The 21,407-nt window shown below is 37.0% G+C and overlaps 1 protein-coding gene across 1 annotated transcript in view; it reads left to right on the top strand.

Annotated features, from left to right (window-relative positions):
* The window catches only part of LOC148953274 (potassium voltage-gated channel subfamily KQT member 1-like), a 271,309-nt gene that overhangs the window by 235,796 nt on the left and 14,106 nt on the right, over positions 1-21,407 (top strand). Inside the window, exons 8-9 of the mRNA XM_089087598.1 lie at positions 6,530-6,686; positions 7,557-7,685. Coding sequence (XP_088943724.1) covers positions 6,530-6,686; positions 7,557-7,685 — 286 coding nt within the window. The remainder of the gene's footprint in view (positions 1-6,529; positions 6,687-7,556; positions 7,686-21,407) is intronic.

Genomic DNA, 21,407 nt, shown 5'->3' on the forward strand with positions numbered 1-21,407 from the left:
GCATATTTGTTAAATATATTTTGATGTTAAATAAAATGAACTGAACTGAACTAAACTCACTCCCTATTTCTTGTGGTGTTCCGCAGGTAACGGTTTTAGGTCCTTTACTATTTTTGGTAATGATTAACAATCTTGCTAATGAGTCATCCGCTTGATCGAAGTTTGTAGTTGACATGTTATTGCTCGAAAAGTGCGGAAGAAATAGTAAGAACAGTGCAACTGAAATTCTCGAAGGACGTTGCAAGTGAAGCAGCACAGTCAAAAATGAAAGTGAATTCCCACAAACCTCATATTATGACCTTTAGTTTTCTTAAATCAAAGCCATAATTTAAAACCCAATGCACAATGAAATAATTACAATACAAACTAGACTTTTAGGAGTCACACTGACAAGCGACTTTAAATGGGAGTCTCACATTTGTTCTATTGTTAAACAGGCTAGTGCATCTCTGTCTCTCCTTAAGCTATCATAGACAACGCTATAGCGTTGCCTATAGTAAAGGCCATACGGCTCCAATGTTTTATTATTATTATTTATTTATTTTTTTCCCAGAGGCACTTCATATGGAAGGGGTCGTCGTAGAAACATCAAAGAGGGCTCATTCGAATGAAAATCGAGAGTTCTAGTGCTATTGTTAAGGATCAAAAGTGATTGAAGGGCAACTAGCCCCCCCACGCCCATCATTCCCCCAAACACATCCAATCAAAATTTTGAGATAGCCATTTTATTCAGCGTAGTTGATTTCCAAATAGAAAATATGTTTTTGAGGAGGACAACCCTCAGAGCAAGGGTTTTAAGTTATGCCCTGGGGCCATATAAAAACGATGTTGGCACAATTATTTTTTTTCCTTTAGAGCAGGGCACTTCATATGGAAAAAGTTGTCGTAGAAACTTCGAAAAGGGCACATTCAATTGGAAATTGGAGTGCCTTGTGCCCTATTTAATAGTCGAAAGTGATTGGAAGGCAAATAACACCCCTTCCACTCCCACCATTTCCCGAAACACATCCAATCAAAATTTTGAGATAGCTATTTTGTTCAGCGTAGTTTTTTTTTCATATATAAATTATGTTTTTGAGGAGGACAATCTCCCACAGCCTTCAGGGCAAGGGTTGTAAGTTATGCCCTGGGGGCTAAAAGGTTCTTATAGAAGGTGTTGTCGTAGAAACTTCAAAAAAGGCTCATTCGATTGGAACTTCAAAGAGAGGGGGTAACTATCCCCCCTCTCAAGCCCACCATTTCCCCAAACATATCCAATCAAAATTTTGATAGCCATTATATTCAACGTAGTTTTAGGTTCTCGAAATTAGGTCTTTGAGGATGACAACCCCCCCCAAAGCCCTCAGGGCAAGGGTTGTAAGTTATGCCCTGGGGGCATATAAGGTTTTGTATGGACAGCGTTGTCGTAGAAACTTCAGAAAGGGCTCATTCGATTGGAAATTTAAATGGCTAGTTCCTTTTTTAATAGTCAAGAGTGATTCTAAGGCAACTGACACTCCTTCCACGCCGACCATTTCCCCAAACATATCCAATCAAAACTTTGATATAGCCATTTTGTTCAACGTAGTTGAAAATTCTGGAAATTAAATGTTTGAGCAGAACACTCCCCCCACAGTCTTCAGGGACAAGGGTTATAAGTTATGCCCTGGAGACATATATGGTTCTAGTGGAAGGAATTCTCATATAAACTTCAGAGAGGGCTCATTTGATTGGAAATTGAAAGTTCTAGCTCACTTTTTAAGCGTCAAAATATATTTCACGGTAGCCAGCTCCCCCCCCCCCCTAAACCTTTTTCTCACATGCATTCAATAAAAATTTTAAGATAGCTATTGTGTTAAAAATAGTTCAAAGATCATATAACAAAAATTCCAGTGTCAACACAACCCCCCAGGGCCCGGGGGCAGGTGTTGTAAGTTATGCCGGGGGGCATATATGGGTCTTATGGAAGGAATGCTCGTATTAACTTCAAAGAGGGCTCATTTGATTGGAAATTGAAAGTTCTAGTTCCCTTTTTAAGAGTCAAAAGAGATTGGAGGGCACCTAGCCCCTCTCTCTACGCCTTTTTTTCCTCAAACCCATCTGATAAGAGCTTTGAGATAGCTTTTTTTTAAATAGTTCAAAGACCATATAACAAAAACTCCGGTGTCGACACAGCCACCCCCCCCTAGGGCCCGAGGGCAGGTGTTGCAAGTTATGCCTTAGGGGAATATATGGTTCTTGTTAAAAGGATGCTTGTTTGAACTCCATAGATGGCTTATCTAATCGGAAGTTTAAAGCTCTAGCTAAATTTTCCATTGTCACAAGAGATTGGTGAGCACCTAGCCCCCCCCCACGCTCCTTTTTTCCACTAGTATCTAATAAAATTTTTGAGATAGCCATTAAGTTAAAAACAGCTCAAAATTCAAATAACAAAAACTCAGGTGACGTCACAACCCCCCTGGGCCTAGGGGCAGGCGTTGCAAGTTATGCCCTGGGGCATATATGAATCGTATGAAAGGGATGCTCGTATAAACTTCAGAGAGGGCTCATTTGATTGTCAATTGAAAGTTCGAGCTCACTTTTTAATAGTCGAAAGAGATACGAGGGCAGCTAGCCCCCCCCCACGCCTTTTTTCCAAACCTATCTGATGAAAATTTTGAGATAGAAATTTTGTTAAAAATAGTTCAAAGGTTAGATAGGAAAAACTCCGGTGTCAATACAACCCCCCAGGAGAAGGCGTTTTAATTTATGCCCTAAGGGCATGTATGGTTCCTGTGAAAGGAATGTTCGTATAAACTTTATAGATGGCCTATTTTATTGGAAATTGATAGTTCTAGATGACTTTTTAAGAATGAAAAGTTTTAAGGGCACCTAGCCCCCCCCCCATGTTTTTCCTACATACCCATCCGCTAGTAACTTTAAGATAGCCAGTTTTTTGGTAACTATCCTTAAATTAGTTAACAAAAGCTCCCCCCCGGGGCCAGGGGATAGGCATTGTAAGTGTTGTCCTGGGGGCGTATATGGTTTTTATAAAAGGGATGCTCGTATGAAGTTCAAAGAGGGCTAATTTGATTGGAAATTGAAGGCTCTAGTTCAATTTTGAACAGTCAAAAGATATCCAAGGGCAACTAGCCCCCCCCCCCCCACACACACCCCTTTTTTCCCAAGCCCATCCAATAAAATTCTTATAATAGCCATTTCATTAAAAATAGTTCAAAGGTCAGATAGGAAAAATTACTGCGTCGATGGAACCCGCCAGAGCCCGGAGGCAGGCGTTTTGAGTAATGCTCTAGGAGCATATATAGTTCTTATGGAAGGGATGCTCGTATAAACTTCGGAGAAGGCTCATTTGATTGGAAATTGAAAGTTCTTATTTACTTTTCAAGAGTCAGAAGAGATCAGAGGCCAGCTAGCACCCCCCCCCCCCTCCTCCACGCCCTAAATGCATCAGATAAAAATCTTGAGATAGACATTTTGTTAAAAATAGTTCGAAGTTCTGATAACAATAAACTCCGGTGTCGACACAGCCCCCCAGGGCCCGGGGGTAGGCCTTATAAGTTATGCCCTGGGGGCATGTATGGTTGTTATTGAAGGGATGCTCGTATAAACTTCCTAGAGGGCTCATTTGATTGAAAATTGAAAGTTTTAATTCACTTTAGAGTCAAAAGTGATTGGAGGGCAGCTATTCTCCCCCCACACTCCATTTATTTTTTTCCCGGAGGCACTTCATATAGAAGGGTCGTCGTATAAACTTCAGAGGGGGCTCATTCGATTGGAAATCGAGAATTCTAGTGCCCTTTTTAAGAGTCAAAAAGAATTGGAAGGCAACTAGCCCCCCAAGACCTTTTTTCCGAAATACATCTGATAAGAAATTTGAGGTAGCCATTTTGTTAAAAATAGTTCAAAGATCATATAACGAAAACTTCTTTACGTATGGCCATTTGGTTAAAAATAGTTCAAAGGTCAGATAAGAAAAACTCCTGTGTTGACACAGCCTCCCCCCCCGGGCCCGGGGAAGAAGTTGTAAGTATTGATCTGGGGGCATATATGGTTCTTATGGAAGGTATGCTCGTATAAACATCGGAGGGCTCTTATGATTGGAAATTGAAAGTTCTCGTTCACTTTTTAAGAGTCGAGAGAGATCAGAGGGAAACTATCCCCCCTCTCCACACCCTATTTTCCTCAAACCCATCCGATAACAACTTTGAGAGAGCCATTTTTTCAAAATAGTTCGAAGGTCAGACATCCTTCCAGGGCCCGGGGGGAGGCACTGTAAGTTATGTCCTGGGGCTGTATATGGTTCTTATGAAAGGGATGCTCGTACAAACTTTAAAAAGGGTTCATTTGAATGGAAATTAAAAGTTGTAGTTCATTTTCTCAGATCTAAAAAAGATCGGATGGCAATTAGCCCCTCCCGCCCGCCACGATTTTGGGTGTATCGGATGGATAAACCCATCCGACAAAAAATTAACCTGACCATTTTGATAAAATAATTCAACCATCAGATATTAAAACTCCAGGATCGAAACAACCCCCAGGGCCCAGGGACAGGCGTTGTAAGTTATACTCTGGGGATATATATGGTTCTTATAGAAGGGATACTCGTATAAACTTCAGAGAGGGCTCATTTGATTGAAAACAGAATGTTTTAGTTCACTTTTATAGAGTCAAAAGAGACCGAAGCTTCATTAGTACCCACACGCCCTTTTTCCCCAGACCCATCCGATAAAAATTCTGAGATAGCAATTTCGTTAAAAATAGTTCGAACATCAGATAATAAAAACTCTGAGGTTGACACAAACCCATTTTTTCACTTTGATATTGTTACTTTGATACCAGTTTTGATACTTTGATGAATATTTGATGATTTTTTTTTAAAGTTTGATTTTTAAAGGAGGAATTTTTAAACCCCTGAAATTTTTTGGTACAGAAAATGAACAAAAATTAATTAAAAAAAACTTTATGAAAAATCAGTGTACCAAAGAGAAGTAATGATCGTGTAAAACTAGAGCTCTACAGGTACAAATACATTTTAAAACTCAACTTCAAAACCGCCAGAAATTACTATTAAAGAATAAATGAAATCCAAAACGAACAGAAATTACTTTACTGAACCTATATAGAGAAAAGAACTTTACTGAAAACTATATGCGTCTTGAACAGTCTTGGAAAGTATAAACAAAATCAAATTGAATATTTGATGTACAAGGATACTAATTGTTGAAAGATCGATCAGTTCAATAATTTATTTCACTTTAATTATATTTTTGTTTTCATTGCTGTAATAAGTTTAAAAGAAAATATTTTTAACATAATCCGTTTTCAGGTAAGCGCCAATGACGCAGTAGGTTTTATGCTCTTTAAGTGAGATATGAAGGTGATACCCAAACTCTTGTTTGTAGTGATTTTTGTTCGTTTCAAGCTTGATTTGCATATTCAATTTAAGTTTCACTCGTTTTAAGATTTACTTATTAATTTACATTAATATCTACTGTATGTTTGTTTGCATTGATTGTTTATTTAATTTCTGTTCGTTTTAAGTTTCATTTATGCTTCAATAGGAAAATATTTTTTTCGTTTTAAGCTTGATTTTCATACTTAATCTAAAAATATACAGAGTAGGCTAGCTGACAGAAAGCAGCAAGTTCGGCAGTTTTTATGTTGTGAGAGTTTGCTTGTTAATAAAGTACTACTATCTATCTGTAACTTTCTAGGGCTATAATGAGATAAAGGTTGAGATGGCTAAGGCACGTTCTGCGGATGAAGGATAACAGATTGCCGATGATTTTCCTTTTCGGCCAACTGTTTAGGACTAAACAGAAGTCAGGTTGTCTGCAGTTAGGGTGAGAGGATTTCATAAAGTAAGATTTAAGAGAAATGGGAACTTTCTGGGTAGGTGTAAAGTGTGAGGCTTTGAATAGATTGGGATGGAGGAACAGCATGCGCAGATGTGTTGGCTTCAGGCGGCTTGGTGCTGCGATGAGTTTTTAGTAGTAGTAGTAGTAGTAGTCGTAATTAGTAGACCAACCGTTATTGGTAACTATATTTCTAAATATTTTGCTATTTTCGCCTGCAAGCTAAATATTTGATCCGACTCCGCTAATTTGGTGAAACCACTGTGTCAGAATTCGATTTGCGAAAGAAGTTATTCCTGTACAATTTAAAAGCATTGATTTGCCACCTGTTTTATAGAAGTACACTATCTTTCTTTTGAAAATCTTAAGGAGCTAATTCCTCATCATAACCTTATCCATTATGTCTATCGGAAAAACCTCAAATTGTAAAATATTATTGATATCATCTATATAGGATATGGCAAAACGATATTTTTGAAGCACAAAAATCATACTTTATGGAATATTGAAGCTAGAACTTATTGCCTCTAGATAAGAGACTGTTGGTTTAAAACTGGAACTTACTACTTAGTTTTGAATTTCTTCAATATACGTTGGGATTCTTCTTATTTGCTACCTGTCCGAAGAATTAACTTCTCCTCATGTTAACTTCCCTCATTATTCATATGCAAAATAAAGTGAGAATTATTTTACAGGTTAACTAACGTTCACAAGATTGCTATCAGGGCAATAAGAAAATTGAAGTATATGGTGGCAAGAAGAAAATTTCAACAAGCACGAAAACCCTATGATGTGAGGGACGTAATAGAGCAATACAGTCAAGGACACTTAAATATGATGGTTCGGATAAAGGTATATAGAAATATTTAATAATTCCCCAGAAGGCTTAGGTTAAACATTTGACATTTAAGATAAATACATTTCCATTTGAGTTAAATTAATAGAATCTTGCAGATATTTTGATCATGAGTATTTATGGGTTTTCAAAACACATTTCGGGAAACGACTTAAACTTGTTCAAAATGACTAATTTCAAATGGAAAAGTTTATCAGGGAATTGCACAATAAAGATGAAACAGTTCTTGGATTAAAAGAGCCTTTTTTCACTGCAAATGAACAAGTCGCGCAATTGTTTCGAAGTTCCATTTTTCCCATGACTTCTTTAATTTTAGTATGAGTTCCTATGTGTGCTTTCAATTGTGTGTCATCGCTATGAATCAGTGGTTACGAAAATCAAGATATGATATAATAATCCCCCCAAAAGTAGCTACCATAAAGCTAAACCACTCTGCGCAGGGCAGAAACAATATATTAGTTGTCACTTTTTTATTTCGCTAGGAGCTAAATTTAAGATCAATTTTTACTTTGGGTCAATTTTTTCTCCATTCTATTACTTTTAGCAGATAATATACGTTATGTCAATCTTTATTAAGTCTACTTTTTCATTAAATGTATCAATACAGCTTTTTTCCAAATGCAGTAAATCACATAATATTTAGTAATAATTTTTACCCTCCCGTCCTTGGGAGATGCGCATCTTGTCAGTCTTCAAACATTGATCAGAAAGGAATAAGGTTCCCTATGAAGATATGAGAAATAGCAGCCCTGATCCCTTAAAAAAGTACCAGGCTTCTCCACCCTATCCATTGAATCTGAATTAAAATGGTATCTCTTGTCGCAAAGAATTCAAAGCTACAACTACAGCTTAAGCTTTTTTTCTAGGAGTTGCAAAGACGATTAGATCAAACGTTGGGTAAACCAGGAAGCTGGCTAATTTCAATCGATAAAGGGCAGCACAACGTTGTCAAACCATTAACAATTGGTGTGCGTCTCTACCGAGTTGAACAAGAAGTAGGTTTCATTCATTTTTTTTTGCTTGTATCGTTAAGTAAAAAACTACAAAAAAACGTAGTAAATGAATTTCATTGCATTGATTTATTAGCTTTCAGGTTCCCGCGTTCCGTTCATTAATCTTCCTTCTATAAATAAGAAATTCCACAAGCGGAAATTGGATCTAAATTGCAATTTTTAAAGACGCAATTCACTGTCTTCAAACTTGAAATATTTATTTTTGGTTTGAGAAGGGTTAATGCAAAAAATAAACCTTCTACTTCATTACTACCACTACAGTCATAGGAAAAAGTAAGGCTCGAGTGAAATGGGTTTATAAGACAGCATCCATAAAAGCAAAAATAATTGTAAATGCTATGCATTCAGTAGGCCAGATAACTTGCAATTTGACTGTTCATACTGGAAATACTTTGTCATGGAGACAGCTCCTTATAGGCACAACAGCTCCTTACAGGCACAACTTGCCCTGAACTAAAAAGGGCGCCTTAGTTTATTTCTGTTTTTTTTCGTGTATTTTCCCAATAATTATTGTCTTCTTATATTGTCATAGTCAGTGTTGTTGCTTTTTTCCTTTGTGATGAAGTCTGAGCTTTAGTTTTTTTTTTTTTTATTTCAAATCCAAGTTATACTTCTTAATTTAGTTTCTTCACCCAAGCCTTCTTTTCTTATCAATTTTTTCTTCAATGATGTTTGCTTGTGTTGTGCTTAGGATTTGTTTTTACTTTAACATGTTGTAACTTAAAACACAAATTTGGCTATTTTTTTAGATTATGATAGTCATTGCCATTAATCAATGAAGTATTACCTTATCTTATAATCGTATGTAACAAATCAGAACCGATTGTAAACTGAAGTGCTGGTTGGATGTAGAAATGGGGACGCACACAGACACACACGCGCCCTCCCCTGATGAGAGATTAAGGAATCGATGTATAAAAATACATTTTCAGTGGATTTTGTCTTTTCCTGCAGAATATACCTCTGATACCCTTTCAACTACCACTGGTCCTTTTTAATCACCATCATTACCACCAAAGTATAATCATCCTAACACTACACGCTGTAAGTTTTCAAAGCCTCCTTCAACACTTCGGGTCAATCCGTAACAAGAAGTTTTCGCATGACAAGTTTTCTTCTAGCAAGTGGTCCTGTAACAGGCTGTCACGTTACCAAGAGTCTCCTAGAACGAACAGGTAAAAGTGAGTAAAGGTAAAGGTAAAGAATACGGCATTAGACTTTACGTCCCTACCGCCGTTGCTGATCTCTGTTTCTTGGCCCTTCAGCCAGGAAGCACATTGGGGGGCTGGGGGCCAACCATCCTGTGCTTTCGCACACCGTTCCTGTTTACCTTCCCCATATTTTCCCAGGTACCCATTTAGAGCTGGGTTGACTATGGCTGAGCTTACAGAGTCACGCCAAAAATCCCCGTCCCAAACCAAATAATTGGGTAAAAGTGAGTACCATCCAAAAATACATCGTTCACTGTGTAATAAGTGATGAAGAAAGAGTTACCACTAAAATTGCTACTACTAAAAATAACTCATCGAAGCACCAACCGGTCTGCGGCCAAAAGAGCTGCGTACGCTTTTCCTACATATCAATCAATTCAAAGATTCACTCGTAACCCCTCCGTAAAGTTCCGACCACCTTGAAATTTATCCTTAAGACCTCTTCCCAGTCCAGTCGGCAACAACCTGCTTTCTTTTTAACCCAGGATGGATGACCAGAAGGCACAATCTCTAGCAATATATCCTTCTTCACTCATCAAACGTGGCCTAGACTCTTTGGCCTTTCATTTACTATAGCCTTAAAATCCAAACCGCATTTTTGCAAAGATTTTTTTTTATGAGTAGCGAGACAAACGACTGCCTAAGACTATCATTAGAAAATTCATCAGGAAAACATTTAATATATCTTCCTGTGCCCTTTTAAGCACTCACGCCACAGAGCTATGCTTGACCACTGTCACCGTTCTGGATTCCAAAATGCTAATCTTAACTTGTAGAACTATCTTGCTATCCCTCTAAATTGTTTTCAACCACGAAAAAGCACACCCTGTGTTTTAGCTATTCTACTTTTTACATCTTTGTTTCATTCACCATTTTCATAGGCAGCGCAACAGCGCTGCCTAAGTAAAGAACGATCTGGGCACAATGTATTATTATTTATTGGTTTTTAGGTCTTAGATCAGGGCACTTCGTATCGAAGGAGTTGTCGCAGAAACTTCAAAAGGAGCTCATTCGATTGGAAATTGGAGTGGATTTTGCCCTTTTTAATAGTCGAAAGTGATTGGAAGGCAACTAACACCCCATTAGCCCACCATTTCCCCAAACACATCCAATCAAAATTTTGAGATAGCCATTTTCTTCAGCGTAGTTGATCCCAAGATAGAGATTATGTTTTTGAGGAGGAAACTCTCCCACACCCCTCAGGGCAAGGGTTGTAAGTTATGTCCTAGGGCCATGTAAGGTTCTCATATAAAGTATTGTCGTAGAAACTTCAAAATAGGCTCGTTCGATTGGAAATTCAAAGGGCTAGTGCCCTTTTTCATAGTCGAAAGTGGATGGACGGCAACTAACCCCCCTCTGACGCTAAATTTTTCCCCAAACATACCCAATCGAACTTTTGAGATAGCAATTTTCTTAAAAGCAATTGAAGGTTTCGGAAATTAGGTATTGGAGGATGACACCCTTCCCCCAGTTCTCAGGGTAAGGATCGTAAGTTATATTCTGGGGCATATAAGGTTTTTATTGAAGGCAATTTTGTTTAAACTTTAAATAGGGCTCATTTGATTGGAAATTGAAATGGCTAGTGCCATTTTTAATAGTTGAAAGTAATTGGGAGGCCACTAACAGCCCTTCCACACCCACCACTTATCCAAACACATCCAATCAAAATTTTGAGATAGCTATTTTGTTCAAAGCAGTCGAAAGGTCCCAAAATTATATCTAAGAGGATGACACTCCCCAAAGAGCCCTCAGGGTAAGGGTTGTAAGCTTTGCCCTGGGGACACATAAGGTTTTTATTGAAATCTTAGTCGTAGAAACTTGAACATGGGCTCATTCGATTGGAAATTCAAAGGGCTAGTGCCCTTTTTAATATTCGAAAGTGATTGGAGGGCAACTAATCTCCCTCTTACGCCCACCTTTTCCCCAAACACATCCAATAAAAATTTTCAGTTAGCCATTTCGTTCAACGTAGTTAAAAGTTTTAGAAATTAGGTCTTTGAGGATGATAACTCGCTCAGAGCGCTCGGGGTAAGGGTTGTAAGTTATGCCTTGGAGGCATATAAGGTTTTTATAAATAGTGATGTTGTAAAAACTCCAAAAAAGGCTCATTCGATTGAAAATTAGAAAGGCTTGTGCCCTTTTTAATAGTTGAAAGTGATTGGAGGATAACTAACATCCCTCTCACACCCACCATTTCCCCAAATGAATCCAATAAAAATTTTAAGATGGCCATTTGGTTCAACGTAGTTGAAATGTCCGGAAGTTATGTTTTGAGGATGACACTCCCCCACAGCCCTCAGGGCAAGGGTTGGAAGTTACGCCCTGGGGTGTATAAGTTTTTTTTATAGAAAGACTGTCGTTGAAACTTCAAAAAGGAATCATTCGATAGGATATTGAAATGGCTAGTGCCCTTTTTAATAGTCGAAAGTGATTGGAGGGTAACTAACCCCCCTCTCACGTTAACCATTCCCCCAAATACATCTTATCAAAATTTTGAGACAACCATGTTATCCAACTTTCTCAAGACGCCTGGAAATTATGTATTTGAGGATGACGACCCCCTCACAGCCCTCAGGTCAAGGGTTGTAAGTTATACCCTGGGGCATATAAGGCTTTTACAGAAAGCGATGTCGTAGAAACTTCAGAAATGGCTCATTCGATTGGAAATTCAAAGGGCTAGTGCCCTTTTTAATAGTCGAAAGTGATTGGAAGGCTCGACATTTTTATAGTAGAGATCGATGTGGGTGCAACGTATTATTTTTTTCTTTTTTTTTTTAGACCAGGGCACTTCGTATCGAAGGAGTTCTCTTAGGAACTTCGAAAAGGACACATTCGATTGAAAATAGAAAGGGCTAATGCCCTTTTTAATAGTCAAACGTTATTTGAGGGCAATTAGTCCCCCTCCGTCGCCCACCTTCCTACTTACCCATTATGTTTAAAAACTAAATGTTGCCTAAAGATTAAATCAAAATGCACTATGTTAATGCTAATTCCCAATATGGCATCTCAGTAATATCCCAAGAAAGACTGAGGGCATTTTATTCAAACTTCCGAGGCTACGTTTGCTCTTAAAATTTAACCAAATCAAAACAGCGTAAATGTATCTAAGCTATCAAAGAAAGTAAACAGATTTTTTTTGCGAATGGTATCAAGTTTTCTACTTCAGGTCAACTAGAGGAGGTATGAAACTAAATTAAACACTACTATTTGTGTCCAGATTTTTAAAAGGGTGTATGTTGTTAAAATTTGCTGAAAATTTTTCTCCAGTATACAAATAGCAGGCCAAACTATAAAGTCTTACAAAAACGAAAAGATTTAAAGAATTATTTTCTTTTTCTCTGAAAAACTATGTCAATATAAAACAATCAGAAATTAATTTAAAAAATTTTTTTCCACAAAATCAGTTTTTCAAAGAAAAGTAAAGAACTCCATTAAACGAAAAATGAGCAAAAATGAAATCAAATAATAAACCAAGCGTGAAATTACCACAAATAAGCATCGATAAATAAATGAAACTCAAAACGAACAGAAATTACAATACATAACCGAGTCAAACTCAAAACGAGCAGAAATTAGCATGAGTAGGGCTCAAAACCCCTATGCCTTCCCAAAGCCAAAACATAATTTGCACTTTACTGAAAAAAAAAACAGATGAGTGTGCATTGTCAGTTTAATATTACATATACTGATATTTAGTAATCAAAATGTTAATATTATTTGATTTATTAAAGTTATAAAAGTAAAAACATTTATATTTTTTCAGTAAATTGCAAATTATGTTCTGGCCTTGGGAAGGCATAGGGATTTTGAGCCCTACTCATGTTAATTTCTGCTTGTTTTGATTTTGACTCAAAACGAGCAGATGAGATCCTCAGATGGGACCCTTTTGCGTGCACTTTCGCACCTAAGGCATTTTTATCCTTTCCCCCACAAGAACAAGCTTATAAACAAAAATTAACCATTGTTTTGATTTGAACTGCGGGAACTTGTCATTTCATTGTTAGAACCTGTTAGTCCAAGGCAATTCCCAGCCTGTGACACTCAATGGCTAACACACGGCACCCTCTGGCGTGCATTATAACACTTGAGATTTTTTCAGGCATTTGTCGGCAAAAATATTCGTTTACACTAGAATCGTTAACACTGGACAGATACCAGCCCCACTCCCACCCATCAAGCTTCTGGCCCCCGTTACAGAAGTTCCAGATCCGATTCTACTGTTTCCCATCCCGATTCAAGTTCCACTCCTGGGTATACTAATTCTAATTCAAGTCCCACCAGTCCCGATTCCAATCCCGGTTCCGGTCCCTCCACTTCTGTCCCCCAGATTCTACACTTCGGATTCCACCAATTCTGTTGCAAGTTCTGCCGGTTCCAGGATTTCTTATCTGGCTGCCCCATAGTGATCTATGGCTGGTCATTGACAGTAGCTAGTTTAGTGTTTGTTTCCGATCAGTATTATTGGTACATTGGAAGGATAAACACTTACATCTTATTTTAAAATGTAAAGATCAAATTTTTCAAGAAAGTGTGTGTTCATGATAAATCATTGTAGTATCAAATAATGACAAATAAAAATATTTGAATTGTGAAACAAGCATTACTGGGGATCTTATTGGAAAAGTATGCATGTGTTTTCCAGACAGTGAGAGATTAAACTTATTTGGAGTATCTAGAAAATTCAACACTACTTGTAAAACACTTGTAACTTATGCTACTTGTAAAACATTACCCGTTGATAGATCCTATCATTATCTTTCTGGCATTAGTATTCAAAAGAAGACAGGAAGAAGACAAGCCTACTACAACACCAACGTCATAATGCTTACAATGGGTTTCTGTGATTGTTTTGTAGTTAGGGAGGGGAAAAGATCCCATAAAGGGTGGATTTTAATACCCCAAGTATCCCAACTCTTATTGAGCCTTCAGATAAATTCAAAATTAGTTCTAAGGGAGAAAGGAGGGGAAAGTTAGGTAGAAACTGATATGTAATCTCCAGGGCCATATCTAGGATATTTGTTTGAGGGGTTTTTTAGGGGGGAGGGGTACAAAAAATTAAAAACCATCAAAAATGTGAAACTTTTTATTTAATCCCTCTTGATTTCTGGGAATATTTATGGTGTAGGCTGTTATTATGAAAGAAAGAATAAACTTAAACCCCATAATAAGCACAATTTATTCCTTATAGGAAAGGCACTTCCTGTTCCTTATTCCCAGCTCTACCACATGGTCGCAGAAACTTCTGAGGGGGCTCATTCAATCAAAATTGAGAGTTTTAGTCCTTTTTTTATAAGTCAAAAGTGATTGGAGACCAAACAGCCACGGGGGAGGAGGTATTTTCCTCGGAAGGGGGTATTTTAGGGGGGATATTTTCCGTGAAGGGGTATTTTACGAGAAGGAGGTATTTTCTGGGGGCTAAACGCCGGCTCCCAAATATCTTATGCCTTGGATACTACTAATTGTGTTTTTTTACGGGCTTATTTTTGGACTATGGAACTTGGAAAAATTTTTGGATTCTGATTCTCGGATAGGTGTTAGTTTGTTGCATTGGCTAAGTTAGCTTACAAGCAACCAGCATTGAGCTTTTTTCAATAGCAAATTTAGAGCAAGATCGACCAAGAGTTAGTAGCGAAAGTTGCTTCCAAGTTTTTCAGTAAGAAAGTTCTTAGAACAGTGTTGGAATATTGTAAAAACGTGCTTAAGGCAGACATTCGTGAGAAGCTTAGGGGCACGTTGCCGGTGGCTACATTTATGGGTGATATTTTTGATATATTATAAGAAATAGTAGGTAATAAACTGCAAATAATCCGTTTCATTGTGTTTGATCCTTTGGATGTAGCGACGCTACCAAACGAGCCCAATGTCTTCGAATTTTGAATGATCATGTTATATGCTAATCCACTTAGTTGAAAATGTTCAATGCTTTTTGCAAGTGATACAAGGCCAAATTTTTGACCCACTCCTGCGCAGCCGAAGCCAGTAGGCTACTCAGTTGTATATTCTAACTCACCAGCTAGCCTAAAGTCTACCAATCCCTTAAAGCGGTGTGGATTTCTTGGAAGTATCAGCCAAATTAAGAAGGTGGACACATTGAACGTAGTAGAAATAACTTAGTTTTTCACATGAAGGATAAAATATTGGCCTGAATTATCATAGCCATGGTTCCCGAGGAACTCAACATTCGTTTGAGATTAGCCAAGAAAGAGTTCCTGGAGCTCATATATATAATCCCCATAAAAATTTTAATAAACCCCATCGATAGAGATTTCGATACATCGAACATCGTGAATGCAGTCAAAAGTGTTGCTGATGAAAAGTGCTTTGGCCATTTATTGGTTATGCAGCCAAGCTTTGGCTCGCAAGAGAAGTTGGAAGCGGCCCTTAAATACGCTATAAAGGTTGAATATTGCCTTATCAAGTTTCTAAGCCCTACAAAAGAGCAAAAAAGTGCTTCAAGTGCCAAGGTTTTGACCGTTTAGCTTGTAGCTGCACTAACCAATAACAAATGTGAAGTGAATATAATAGCAGACACGAGAATCCTTGCTCTGAAATAAGTATTAAGTGAGACTGCATTGGTATCCATATGAGGTTAAGCTCCTAGTGCAGAGAGCCAATAAAAAGACTAGCATCAGGAGATCATAGTGATACGCCAATACAGGTAAGGCGCTAATAACCGAAGTTTTTGTTTGGGCTAACGTTTGTTCCCTGAATGCTAATGGAGCAAGAGAAAAGTTAGATAATCTACATTAAGTTTGTGTTATTAAGCATCTTCTAAATTCGGATAATTCAAGAAAGTTGCAACTATCGTCCGATCTTGAGTTTTTTATTCGCCCGTTTGTATCTACTCTAGGTCAGGCCCCTGGCGGCATTTTGGTAGCAGTTCATAAAAAGCATCAATATAAGTAACAATGGTTTTATTTAAAAAAAAAAAAAATATATATACATCATCGATTCCCTGAAGCAATGCTTGTGCGGGAGAAAACCCACCTAATAAATCAAAAAACCAAGAAACCAAAAAAGAAAAAAAAAAGAAAAAAGAAAAAAAAAGAAATAGAAAAAAAAAAAAAAAAATAATAATTAGAGCTCAACTTACCGGACCCGAAAACCAACGAACCTCCAAACAACACCCAACAAAATTATAATAATTATAATCATATTCAGCTGCAACTAAACCCTCCTCAAAAACAAAACTTAACTTAAGTGGCGTGGAATAATCCATTCAAAATATACACATCAAAACAATGGTTCTTTAGCGACTTACGAAAATCCTGCAAACCCCCAACATTCCTCAAATCCTCTGGCAAACTCTCCCAAACTAACGGAACAACATGGCGAATTGAAAACCTAGACCTAGACGTGACCATAGCTGGTCTTCGCACCAACTGAGAAGATCGTGTCAAAATGATCGTGAGTAGTAGACGCAAGACTAAACATTCCTGAAAAACATGATGGTAACTCCGATGCTAAATATTTAAACATAAACAGAGCATTATAGAATACACATAGTCCTGCCAACGGTAGAATTTTATACTCGCGGTAAAGATGCCTCACCGATGCAGATAGGTCAATTTGATTACCATAAAGAACTCTAATTGCCATATTCTGTGTTACGCAGAGCGGATGGAGGTGGGTTACAAATGTTTTTGACCAAACCATACAACAGTAGATGAGATATGGGTGAACCATAGAAAAATACAACATTCTCAGAATTTCACACGGAAAAAGATACCTAAGTTTACGCATAATACCAATATTACGAGACAATTTGCTGTTAACAGATGCAATATGGTCTTTAAAACTAAGGCTTTCATCAATTATAACACCAAGGTATCTAGTACTAGTAGATCTTACAATAGTATGGTGCCCTACTTCTATATTATTAATCCATGGATAATGTCCAGTAATTCTACCATAAATCAAAAAATTCGACTTATTATGATTCAGTTTCAATTTATTTACTCGCATCCACTTTTCAATCGAAGAAATACCTTGTTTCAATATAGTCATCAACTCATTTTCAGTTCTAGCAGCTACGGTGAAATGGGCATCATCAGCAAAACATGGTAGAATTCCTTTTGTACCGTAAGTATCAAGGTCTAAAGAACAAGACACATTACTTGAAGCTCTACAAAGGTCATTAATATAAACCAAAAACAACAAAGGGCCCAAAACGGAACCCTGGGGTACTCCAATCGAAATATATTCAATTTTAGATGTAACTCCATCCATCGCGACACACTGAGTCCTTTCACTAAGAAAACTAACTATCACATTTAAAAAATCACCACGTATACCACTACTATATAGCTTTTGAACTAGTATATCATGATCAACAGAGTCAAATGCTTTAGTAATATTCAAAAATATCGAAGCTATCTTCAGACCCTTGTCTAAAGCATCATTAATAAAAGTTGTTAAAAACAAAACTCCATGCTCTGTAGAATGATGACTCCTAAACCCAAACTGACTATAACTAAAAAATTGTCTTTTTTTGAAAAAACTTACCATCCTACTATGAATCAACTTTTCAAACACTCTAGAAATAAATGGCAGTAAAGAAATCGGTCTATAATAACTAAAACAATTCTTATCCCCTCCTTTAAATATCGGGATAACATTCGCGCACTTTAGACAATCAGGAAATATTCCAGCTTTTAAACAATTATTTATCAGCCCTAAAAAATGACTAGATATAACAGGTAATATCGACTTCAAAACCTTCAACGAAATAAAATAAAATCGCCTCCTGATGCTCCATTTTTCATATTATTTATAACATCAAATAATTCATCAATAGTTACAGATTTAAGGTACGCAGACACATCACAATCTTCAGGTAGGAACTGACGAAAATCTCCATCTTGATCAAATACTGGCACCAATGATGACACACGCTGTCCAATAGTAGCGAAGTGATTACACATCTCATCTGCAACATTATTATTCATTCCCATATTATCTGGACGGATCAAGACGCTACCAGGGCAAGTCACCGACATAATCAATTTCCAAGTCTTACTCGGGTTACCCTCAACTTTTTTTAATTTAACCTTATAATATTCTACCTTAGCCAGTCGGAGTGCAGCATTTAACCTACTATTATAAACTCTATATATTACTTTATCATGAGGATCATTGCTCCTTGTTGACAACTTATATAAAAAACGTCTTTTATTAACTGACTGTAACAAACTCTTTGTAATCCAAGGTTTATTCGGAGACACCCTTCTCTTCTGTATTCCTGACACTTCACAACATTCCAAAAACGTATCCTTAATCTTACCATACCAAAGCTCAAACTTCAAATTTAAATCTAATTCTTCTTGTAAAAATTTAAAGTCTAACTGTTCTATCCTAAGCTTAAATCTTGAAATAGTATTTGAATCAACTATTAATTTCTTAGGCTTAGGGCGAGCATCACAATTAATATTAATATTCATAAATATACCCGGAACTAATATAGCCAAACCAAAGTGATCCGAAACATCATTTAACACAACACTCGACGAATCATGGGGAACATTCAAAAATACATTATCAATTAGAGATGAAGATGAATCCGTCGCTCTAGTACAAATATTTACAGCAGGATGCATCCCATAACCTAACATTAAATTCAAAAAATTCCGGGCTTTTAAGTTAGATGCTAACACATTCAAATCAATGTTAAAATCTCCACACACACACCACAGTATGTTCTTATGAGTTAGAATGTCCATTTGTTGCTCTAATAATTTTAAAAAACAATCTACACTTGCTGAAGGGGGGTGGTGACAAACAGCAATATAAAATGGGTCTCCATTCTTATCAACCTCCGTAACAAAACAATCAAAAACCATCTCTTTATTAACAGACAAATCATCCCTAACCTTCACATTCAAAGCAGTTCTAATATACAGGGCAAGTCCTCCATGCTGATGGTGAGTACGGTTCTTAACATACATATTATAATCTAAAATATCCAATAGTCCAGAATTATTATTCATTAACCATGTTTCAGTAAGTGCAAGAATATGAAAATCAGATAGCATACACAGCTCCGACAAATAATCCAATGTACTATTTAACCCCTGACAATTCAAATGAAAAATGCCAAGTTTATCCGGTGCCAGTCTAGTATGTAAATCAACTGGGCACTTATAATTAACCTTCGGAAAAACATCATCTACCCCCATATCAAAATCCCTGTGAAGTACCCCTAATCCTAAATCTGAAACACTCAATGGATTATTCTCAAGCCAATCCAAACGATCATTACGAACAATTACCATTTTTTATAAATATATATATATATAAAAAAGAAAAGGAGGGTAGTTGCAACCAAACCTAACCAACTGAATAACTTACTATAACTCGGAGGGTCGGTGGTCCCGTTTCCAACGTAATCGAAGCTCCAGAAAAAACACAATATAACCTAAATATAATAAGAAACATATTAACAAAATAGTATAAATAAACAAACGAATACAAAAAAAGTGAAAAAATTGACACTAACACTAACCTGTCACAATACAGGCTTACTGTTTCCATTACTGAATTCCAGAAAATTATAATTGAAGAAAACACAATGCTCTACCTGTGTCTACCACTTACCCATTATAAATTCTAACAAAAACTAAATAAATGAGGAAAAAAGAACAACTTTTAATTTTTTTTCCATAAACACAAATAAAAAAAAAAAAAAAAAAAAAAAATAAAAAAAAAAAAAAAAAATAAAAAAATATTAATTAACCATTAATTATATAACCAACAATTGGTCAAAAAAATCAGGGATAGGGACAACGTAACCAAATTTTTCCGCCACACCACCACGATCGATCTGTATATATGGTGGAACTGTATTGGAAACCCATGATGAAACTCCTATAGCATTTAATCTAGATTTCTTTACATACAACTTCCTTCGAGCTTCGCAAACTGATATTGGTGCATCATCGCTAACAGATACATTTCTATGGTGTCCAATAACTTTTCCTTTTAATTTCTTTCCTTTCTTAAGCACACTGACCTTCGCATCTCGAGAACCAACATCAACTTTAAAATACGGTTGCTCCTTACTGACACCACCAACAACTCGAAACCTCGGGACCATGGACAGACCTAGACCCTCCAAACACAACTGGTCAAAAAACGTTTCGGCTTGGGTAGTATTTTCGCAGAGAGCATTCCAAACGATAATATTCTTCTCTGTATGTCGATATTCAGATGCCATAAGCCGACGAGACAGATCTGCATTCCCGGTTTCATACTTTTTCGTTGCACTAGCGATAATTGACATTTGATTTCTTAAGTTTAGAACATCAGATTCAAGCTGTGTAACACGCGAATTCGTAGTATTAACTTCTGATTTTAGCTCAGACTGTGTATTTTCCACTGATACCAAACGATTTTCTAACATTTTTATACTATCGTTTATAGAGTCTAGTTTTTTACCATTTTCAGTAAGTATTGTTAGCATCTTAGCAAAATCATCCGCCAGGGTCTTCAGTGAAGCGACATCGTTATTCCCTTCAGATGAAACGGTCGAATTCAACAAACTGTTCTCAACAGACTGGGATCCTACTTGGACAGTTTTAGCAATCTTCCTTTTTCGCCCCATGGCAAGTGCAAATAAAATAAAATATGTAATCTCTCTTACCTATTTTGGCGCCTATAATTTATCCACGTCGATGCGGACGTGCAGTTCGCTAAGCCACCGTTAATTTGGGCACCGCTAACACCCCTATCTCCTGCACCGACGACTTCCAACAGCGTTTGAATACCGACTCTACTTCAGGAATCACAACCAACTTTCAGGAATACTCTGTAGCGTTTGCAAAATTCAACTAATCAAATATTTGCATTTCATTCCATTCCTCAGGGCAAGCGGTAAAGACACCTGAACTACTACTCAATCAGAGCATGATTCATTGACTTTGGCCTATTTTCTTTTTTTGTCATAATTAAATGACGTAATCCAAGGTGTATAATCCCAAGCCAATTCAATGTTTCGCAATATCTTCACTGTCTAACAAATACACTTTTTACAAACCAATTAAATTCAAAGTAAATCCAATTTGCGTCCTCACAGTTCAAAGGCTCATTCAGTACTACAGTACTATAAGCTTCTTTATATTAATATTTTGTTTTTGTTGCAGCTGATTTTAGTAACAAGTACTTAGGCCTATATGCATGGATATACCAAAAGGTTACGGTGATGAGAATTCGTCTCAGAAATGTACCATGGCTTATGCATCGCTAGTTAAGATTAACCACCAAGTATGATGCTCTGGCAAAAAGTCGACAATTTGTGGCGATTTAATACTGATCTTTCAAAGCCTACGTAATCCTTCTCGAAGAGATTTAGAAGTTCTTTGCCAACGCATATGTCTGTTCTTTGTGAAGATAAAGATGTCACTTCTATCTGCAATTCTGGGTCTACTCTAGTTTAGACTTTGGGGTCACCAACTCACGTCAACTAGAGAGTTGACTGGTATCTGCTTCGGAGGTTTTT

This window comes from Artemia sp. Qi Xiang Cuo, chromosome 4, assembly GCF_049724085.1.
Source record: "Artemia sp. Qi Xiang Cuo chromosome 4, ASM4972408v1, whole genome shotgun sequence".
Taxonomy (NCBI): Eukaryota; Metazoa; Arthropoda; class Branchiopoda; order Anostraca; family Artemiidae; genus Artemia; species Artemia sp. Qi Xiang Cuo.